Source organism: Octopus bimaculoides, chromosome 1 (assembly GCF_046866305.1).
Source record: "Octopus bimaculoides isolate indiv1 chromosome 1, ASM4686630v1, whole genome shotgun sequence".
NCBI lineage: Eukaryota > Metazoa > Mollusca > Cephalopoda > Octopoda > Octopodidae > Octopus > Octopus bimaculoides.
Genome location: NC_142928.1, coordinates 22,712,384 through 22,722,105, shown reverse-complemented (window position 1 = coordinate 22,722,105; position 9,722 = coordinate 22,712,384). Strand labels below are relative to the sequence as shown.

The following is a 9,722-nucleotide window of genomic DNA, read 5'->3' as shown; positions in this document are numbered from 1 at the left end:
ATCAGATGGTTTCTGTCATCAATTATTACTTTATATATATCATTGTGTTAGAAAGAATTTTGGCAAATTTTGACTGCAAATGAAAGAAAGAAGTAACAAATTAATTTTCAATAAAAATATAACTTTTCTGCATGTTTAAGTTTTTCAAATTGTTGAAAAAAAAAACACCATAAATACTTGGTTTCTCACAATTGAAATTAAGACACCTTATCAAGGTTACTCTTCTGGAAAGAAATCCTTCTGGAAGGAAACCCCTATCAATTACAGAGAAGCATTCATATACAGATTCATGGAAAGTCTCAAGAGTGAAACTCTGTTGGATGAGCAGAAATCTTTCATTCAGTGTTACTGTAAGGACAAGTGGATCATTTGTAAGTAAGGTTGATCTATTCACTGCTCAGAGAACACCCATATCTGTTGAGCATGACTTCCAGGATTGAGAACTGAACCTTGGAAATTACCTTGGGGTATTTTTCTGGTATGTTGCCACGTATTGAATGATTGATCCAGATAAATTGGATTACCTCACTTCTTCAGAACTATGTTGAATGTGACCCAAATCATTGTGAAGGGTAGAACCTTTTAATACTTTGCTTGACCTGTGTATCACATGTATAGTATCTGAGAATGCTAGAATGTTGGCAGACATCCCAACAGATATATTCCAGCATACCTGTTTGGTGCTACCTTAGAGGCTACACCAGGTTTCACAACAGGTGAAGCTGAAAGAAATACTCTTTTGGCTCTCTCTCTTTTTTATTTTTTTAACTTTTTTTTTTTACTTTAAGAGTCTAGAGGAAGGAGTAGAAGCTGTGACCCTTGCAGGCCCTCTGAAACTGGTGAGATTGATGTCATTAATGTTCTGTTAGAAGCATTGCAAGTCAATACCTGCAGGAGAGACATGAATGGGGAAGAGCAACTAGCAGGATGATATTCTGGAGGACAGGAAGGATTGGACATAGTGATTATTGTGGTTGGATATACTAAGGTAGTGAAAGGTTGATAGATGGAATTGAGATATGTGACCAGCCAGCTCCAAGGATCAAAGAAACTGAAACAACAACATACAGGGCCAAACCATGAGCTGGCTCCTCCTAGACAACACATACACTGGAAGAGCTAATCAAGTACATTGTTGGAGTCAGTCAAAGCTATTCCTTAAGGCATATTGAAAGTCTTACTTGAGGTAAGAAAACACCAAATTTTGTCTAACACGGATAGTGAAAACAAAATTCATTGAAGACTTCAGGTATCACACTGTTAGAAAGTGGCTCCATCAGGCTCTATTCAAAAACTAAAAACGTCTTTGGCATGTATGTTACAGTTCATTGACTTTTCATCATGATGTTCAAAGTCAATATTGTAGATGTCAACTTTAGTTGTATTCGTTTAAAAAATAAAATTGCTTTTCAAACCTTCATATTCTCTTTCACAGATAAACTTTTACAAGAATCTTTATTAGCAAGCGCTTCCTTTCCTTTATGAGTTTTCTTGTGTCTTCTTAATGATTCATTATATGAAAATTCTTTACCACATACATTGCAGACAAAGCTTTCCTCTCCAGTGTGTATCATTCTATGTCTCTTCAAAAAGTAATTAGAGGAGAAGGTTTCTCCACAAATTGTACAACGGAAAGGTTTCTCTCCAGTGTGTGATCTAATATGTTTTTTCAAGTAATAGTATGTAGACAGCTTTTCTCCACAAAACCTGCAATTATACCGTTTCTCACCAGTATGAACCATCATATGATTTCTTAAATCACAGTTTCCAGAATAATCCTTACCACATATTTCACAATGGAATGGTTTCTCACCAGTATGTGTTCTTGTATGCTTTGTTAATTGAGAATATTGAGAAAAATCTTTCCCACATGTTGAACAAAGGAAAGGTCTTTCACCAGTATGTATTCGAATGTGTCTTGCTAAAGACTGACCAAAAGAGAAATTTTTCCCACATGTTTCACAGTGGAAAGGTTTTTCTCCAGAATGCGTCCTCAAGTGGCATTTTAAATAATAATTTGTAGCAAAATCATTCCCACATATCTCACAGGAGTATCGTTCCTCATCATAATGTGTTTTCAAGTGTCGTTTTAATGATTCACAAAATGCAAAATCTTTTCCACAAATCTCACAGTAAAAATGTCTCTCTCCTGTGTGTCCCCAAAGATGCCTTTTTAAAAGATACCCTGTAGAAAATAGTTTGTCGCAAATTTCACAGCGGAATGGTTTCTCCCCAGTATGTGCCCTGACATGCCTTTTTAACAAGTAACTTGTAAAAAAGTCTTTACCACATATTTCACAAGCAAATACCTTCTCACTCGGATGAATTCTGGCATGTTTTTTAAGAAGATAATTAGATGAAAAGTTTGCATCACAAATTTTACATTGGAAAGGATTTTTTCCAGTATGCAATATCATGTGTTTTTTAAAAAAGTAATTTGTTGAAAACTTTTCGTTACATACGGTGCAATGAAAAGGTTTCTCACCAGTATGCAGTCGCATATGATTTTTCAAGTTATAGTTTTCTGAAAATCCTTTATTGCATACTTTACAATGAAACTGCTTTCCATTGTGTTTTTGCGTGTGAACTTTTAAGAGAAAATTCTTTGTAAAACTTTTCCCACATATTCTACATTTAAAAGGCTTTATTTCTTTTGAATGTATTTTCATGTGTGCACTTAGTTCCTTAGTCAAAGAAAAGGTCTCTTTACATATTCCACAGCTAAATATTTTTGATTTCAAATCCATTTCCATATTGTTTGCTTAAATAAACTTCTTGCCTGTTTTTGCTTTGCGAAGAAATTGATATCTACCTTTGATCACAGAATATAATTTTAGTTGCAGCATTTCATCAGCAGTTAGTTGCTTTGCATTTTCAGGAGCCAGACCTGGAAAATATTACATTTCAATATTATCAGCATAAATTAATAAAAAAATATTCTGAATAGAAACTTCAAATATTTCAACTAATTTTTTGACAAGCTGGGGAAGCACTGAGGCTGAGATATATAAAAATATGAAGCAAAACTATTAAATAAGACCTCACAGATCACACAATAATGGTGGGGGTAGAGTGGGGATCTTAGTGAAAAAATAATGATGATGGCAGCATCATTTAGCTTCATCATCATAATGTAACATCTGTTTTCCATGTTGACATGGGTTGGACAGCTTGACAGGAGCTGACAAGGCCAGGGGCTGCACCAGATTCCTTATTTTATTCTAGCTTGGTTTCTACAGTTGGATACCCTTCCTAATGCCAACAAGTAACAGAGTGCACAGGGTGCTTTTTGCGTGGCACCTGTACCAGTGCTTTTTATGTGGCACCTGTACCAGTGCTTAAGTTTCAATAAAAGGGATAGTGATTAGGTAACCCTATAATTGTTTCTGGTTTAGACACTAGGCCAGCAAATTTGAGGGAAAGTTCATTATTACATTATTTATTAGTTAATACCTTCAATCCCAGTACTTTATTTTATCAACTCTGAAATAACAAAAAGCAAGGCTGACCCCATTGAGAACTGAACTTAGGATGAAGAAAATTGGAAAAAATATCACAAAGCATTTTGTCAAAGACTAATGATTCTGCCAACTGTATAATAATGATAATTGTATTGAATAGGTTGAATCTAGTTCTCCATGTCTATTTATTATCTGAGATGTAGTGATTTAGTCAATATTTTACAACAGGAAAAAATGAAATGGAAAGAGGGACTGAAAAGATAAACTTTTAACTTGACATGATTCATTAAGCTTTTTTTGTTTTTTTTAGTAGTTTTTGCATTCAACATTCCCTGTAATCATAGATATTTGCTTAGGAATTGTCAGAACAAGTACTTTTACAGATGACTTTTTTCATCTTACTCACTCCCCAATGAAATAGGAGTGGTGTTTGTTTTTATGTAGAATAATATACTGTACTAGCAGTTACATGTACTTCAATTCTCAGTCTACTTCAATATATTCTAATCATAAACATTTTCGTACAAACATTTGAAAACAATGTCCAATAGAGCTAGTAATGTGAAATATCTCAATTGCTCTTCTAACAAATCTGTACTTAATAAACCATAATATACTGATAGCAATAGTAGATTATCTTTTTATTTAATCTCACTATCTTACTATTTATAGATTTCAATAGTTTTTTTCATACCTCTCTAACATCAGCATCCCTTAAAATGTTATATAGTTATAATAATGATTTCTTTCACTGCCACAGGGACAACAAATAGAGAATATTACATGGACAAATCTCAAAATGATGAGTAGGAAGTGATGGCTTACAGTGATTGTACAAAACAAGCATCATTATCCTCATCCTCATTTAATGTTTGTTTTCCATGCTGGCATGGGTTGGATAGTTTGACAGAATCTGGTGAGTCACAGGACTGCTGCAAGCTTAAATGTTTGCTTTGGCATGGTTTCTACAATAGGATGCCCTACCTAATGTCAACCACTTTACAGTATGTACTGGGCACTTTATGTGACACCAGTGCTAATGGGGATGCTAACTGGCCAGATAAGAAAAGAATAGGAAAAGGAAAAAGCCCCCTCAAGTAAGTGGGGTGGGGGTAGGGGAGTGTTTAAGATGGGGAATGGTTTAATGCCAGATATTGAGATGCTTGAGTATGACAGAGAGACAAGTCCAGGTGCCATACTATAGAAGAGATGCATGGCTATCCATCATTATATAAGGACAGTGTAAGTAACTGGAAAGAAAGTATGAAGGAGGCGATGAGATGCCAGAGAATCTAAGGCTATAAAGAAGTTGAGTATAAGAGAGGCATGAGAAACAAAAAAGAAAAACATGCAATGAATTATTTATAAAAGTGTCTCAAAAGAGGAACAGCCCCCTCTGACCAATCGCAAAATCCTACAGATCTTATATGGTCCTGGTTACCATCAGTCTTTGACCAGTTGGGTGTTACAGGCCTACAGCATCCATATGTTCAGAGCAGGTCCACTCAACAAAGCCATACACAATGCTCTTGCTCACTTTTTAGGAAAAGGATTTGACCAGAGAGGTAAGGCTTTATCCTTGACCGTCTTAATCTTATGCACCAAACTACCTTTTTTTCCATAGGCACCTGACAGATGTAAACTGCCTAGCCATCCCTGCCTAACAATGGTAGTGGTACATTCTTTACTAGGTTTTGGCTGACAACTGGATCTAACCGGGAAGATTAAGTAAGTGCTAAGCAAATTACTGTTTATTTATACTGTTCTTTAATTGTTTTATAATTATATTCATTTATTCATCTGTGGAAGCTATTTTGTTTTATTTGTCTCACTTGTGGACTTTATGTTGTTGGTTAGCCACCATGGTAAAACAGATAAAACAGATTTATAATCAAAATGACAATCCCAATCTAGTTGTGACTATCCAATATTTTCAATCACAGTGTACCTAGAACTATATTACCTAATGTTTACTTTTTTTTTTCAGTGGCTAAGATGTGATTTGGGGAAGATTTGGTTAGGGAACTTCTTTGTCTCCATTCAAATTTGAAACCAATTGTCAATAAGGTAACTAAAAGCCAATATGAAAACAAATTGCTTAATACTTAAGCTCAAAGCTGTAATCTCTATATATAAAAATGAGAATGTGTGTCTGTCTGTCTGTCTGTCTGTCTGTGTGAATCCCTAAAACTCGAGAACTACACAACCAATTTCATTCAAATTTTACACATGCCTTACTTAGGGTTCCAGTTGTGTTTTAGTCAAAAAAAATTATTAACTTCTTGCAGAGTTCGAGCACACGGCAACATAATATCTCTTCCACTATTTAAGTATTACGTGTCAAAAGTGAAACAAAAACACTCATGTCAAATACTTTCACTTTAAAAATGAAACTATTCCACTAACTGAAACAATCACATTTCGATACTGTAGTGACAGATACTTTCACAGAGAGAGAAAGAGAGAAAGAGAGAGACAGAAAGAGAGAGACAGAAAGAGAGAGACAGAAAGAGAGAGACAGAAAGAGAGAGACAGAAAGAGAGAGACAGAAAGAGAGAGAGAGAGATGTATATGTATACATATACATGTATATGTACACCATTTCGATACTGTAATGACAGATACTTTCAGAGAGAAAGAGAGAAAGAGCGAGAGAAAGAGAGAAAGAGAGAGAGAAAGAGAGAGAGAGAAAGAGAGAGAGAGAAAGAGAGAGAGAGAAAGAGAGAGAGAGAGAGAGATGTATATGTATACATATAGATGTACACGTATATGTATATATATATATATATATATATAGATAGATAGATAGATCTATACATACATGCACACAAACACACACATTAGTCATTTGTTTTCTTATCCAAAACTACATCAAAAGTACTGAATGGATCTTTATGAAATTTGGAAATTATATTCTTTGCATAACGGCCATAACTTCCATGAAAATTCATATATTTTTGATGTTGATGAAATTTTAACCCGAACATAACAGATGAGCATTATTTAGAAAATGATGTCACACGTTATCGAGGCTACCATTCTTTCTGGATGTGCAAAAGGGGATGACGTCTTTATTCCAAGAATTCCTCTTACTCCATCAGGAGCAGACATTCCTTTTACATTCAGAAGACTACAATTCCCCCTTCGTGTGACTTTTGCCATGTCCATAAACAAATCTCAGGGTCAAACACTGTCTGTAGCTGGTCTTCTCTTGGAAAAGCCCTGCTTCTCACATGGACAACTGTATGTTGGCTGCTCAAGAGTGGGCAGCAAAAAAAACCCTATTTGTATATGCTCCACAAGGGAAAACAAGGAACATAGTTTACAACGAGGTGTTATAATCACAACAGCAAGAAGGTATGTACATGATCACCTTCTTTTACGAAACTTCATTGACTTTCATATATTTATATTGATATACATATATATACGTGTGTTTGGGTGCGTGTGTGTATATACATCTCTATATATAAAGATGATGCGTAGTCTAGACGGCGTTTTTAGATTTCATTATTCTCTTTAACCAGGGCAACGCCGGGTATTTCTGCTAGTATAATATAAGCTGATGAACCTATCAATTTCTAAAATAAAAGCTACCTTATTTTTCTCAGCTCAGATATACATATTCAAATACACTTAAAGTTTACCACTGGTATTAAAAGGGTTCACATCCACCATATTTATTGTCATCCACATTATTTTCTGTCTTGTTACTCAACCTGAAGGGCACATGAAGCAGACTGTTTAACAGGACTAGTGGATCTTTTCTGTTTGGCTGCACCTGTGTAAATTTTAAAATTTAGTGAAAATTTTAAAATCTGATGTATTGATGTAATTTTCCATGCTAAATCTCAGGGGCTAATCCACTTTTTCCAGAAATTAAAAAAAAAAAAGTTAGAGATTTAAAGTTTGATTATTTTTACCCAGTCAGAAAACAGGAATTGGAAGCTGTCATTTTGTATGTGACTGCGCGTTGGCAACTGTAAACAAATGAAATATTGGCAAAATTCTGCTTTATGCATGTTATATAACCTCTCATAACTTGTTTATTTGTTGAAATTTTCAGAAAAATTTTGTGAATTTGTATTCCACACACAGGAATACAATTATGTAAAAAGAAAAAAAAATTGTGCATGGTTTAAGGCCTATTTAGCTTATTGTTTTAGCACATCTGAGGACCACCTCATATCTCATGTGTTTTAAGCATTTAATAAACGAAAAATGATCATATGGGTAAGCAGCTTAGTTTGTTATTATGGAAACAGACACCTATATGTTTGTGACTTTTGATTGGCTAAAGTTGCCCCAGATTTTCTAACTTTAAAAGCTATTAACTCTTTATTTATTGATTTATGGTAAAAATGAATTTCATGTCAATAATTACCATACAAAACTACACCAACAAATCAAATATGAAATCAATTGGAACAAAAGTTGCAGAAACTGAAAAGTGACAGCCAAACAGAATAAATCCAGGCTAGCAGCTCAATCTGGGTGTGTGGTTATACAATTAGATAATGCTTCTAGAGTTAAAGATCCACATGTGACTACAACATTATTTGGATGAATATTTTACTGTGAGACTTCAATAAAGGACTTGAGCAAATACTCACAGGGCTTACTGTAATATTGACTAAGTTAAAAAATGCTGAATGACAACAAAATTTTACATAGTATGGATGCCCAAAGCTAACCCATGCCTAAACAACATGAGTTTGAAGATAATCCCTGCCAAAGCACCATTAGTTGGAAAAATAGTTTCAGGCACAATTGGCTTGAGTTTGAAACAGGAGTGTACCAGAGGTTAAGTACACTGTGAAAGAGGGAACTATAACATTCCAGTGGTCGAGGTGCGGCAATTTTAACATAGTTTTGGATTATATTTGTACACAGGTTCAGATATACTAAATGACAATGAATTTACATTACACCTAATGCACAAAAGTGATCAAACTCAATGAATTTAAAAACTGATCCATGTCCCAGTATCACAGGTCTAAAACTCATCCATAATAAAACAACATGAGTTTGGAAACTAATTCAGATTCAATCACCAGGAATTTGAAAACTAATCTATGCACAGCTGGCTTGATTTTGAAAGTAGGAGTATGTCAAAGATCAATTGCATTGTAAAAGGAAGGAAGAAATATAAAATTCCTGTGATTAAGATATGGTAAGCCTGACACACTTGCTAAGTCATGTAACTCAACTACATGGTCACATGAGCTGGGTTATTAAATGAAGCAACATTCTATGTAGGAGTTTGATTATTTAATGGGACAACTACAGCATTACATGGATGACTACAAGACTTCAATAAAAGACTTCAGTAATTATTTACTGAGTCTCTGTAGATGCAGGGGTGGCTGGGTGGTTAAGAAGTTTGCTTCCCAACCACATGGTTTCTGGTTCAGTCCCAAGGCAAGGCACCTCAGGCAAGTGTTTTCCCCTACAAACCTAGGTTACCACAGCCTTGAATGGATTCAGTAGATGGGAACTGAAAGATGTTCATTGTATGAGTATGTGTATCTCTTGCTCTTCCCTCTGGCTGGGTAACCATGTATCTCCTTTACAGCAGGATACCTGCTTCTGTCCTCATTCTTGTTAACTTTCTCTCTCTCTCTCTAGCCAGGTAACCATGTACCTCTTCTACAGCAAGACACCTGTTTCTGTCTCTCTGTCACACTAACCTTTCATCATCTGACACAAGATCACCTCCTTCAATGCCACTTCCCCTCTCAAAGATTCTTTATCTTGCAAACTTATTTGGTGACCCTGCCAGTGCAGGTGCCTCTTAAAAAGCACCCAATCCACACTGTAAAGTGGTTGGCATTTGGAAAGGCATCCAGCTATCAAAACCATGCCAAAACTGACCTCGCCTGTGCTGGTGCCACGTAAAAAGCACTCAGTCCACTCTGGCTGGGAAGGGCATCCAGCTATTGAAAATATGCCTCAATAAACTCCGTTTCACACTTGTAAGCATAGAAAAGTGAGGGGTAAAACAATGATGATGATGATGCCCCCATTATATAATTTTAACATAGAGGTTCCTGTGTTGATTTTTGCACCTGTCCTCTAAGTTGTCATAGATGGGGATATTTTTATTTATTTTATTATTTTTTTGCATATTTGAAAATTGGCTTATAGCTGGAGAATATATTCATATTAAAAGATTTGTTCTTCTTACAGCTAAATACTAAATCATGAAATCAAAGCCAATCCTGTTATTTTTCTGCTGTCTCCAGGCAAACTGGAGACAGC

At 35.2% G+C, this 9,722-nt stretch overlaps 1 protein-coding gene across 1 annotated transcript in view; it reads right to left on the bottom strand.

The window, feature by feature from the left end:
- Window positions 1-752: 752 nt before the first annotated feature.
- LOC106874904 (uncharacterized) overlaps window positions 753-9,722 on the bottom strand; it is an 11,129-nt gene continuing 2,159 nt past the window's right edge. The window contains exon 2 of the mRNA XM_014922818.3: window positions 753-2,887. Within this exon, the coding sequence (XP_014778304.1) occupies window positions 1,410-2,753 (1,344 nt within the window). The 5' untranslated portion in view covers window positions 2,754-2,887 and the 3' untranslated portion in view covers window positions 753-1,409. The remainder of the gene's footprint in view (window positions 2,888-9,722) is intronic.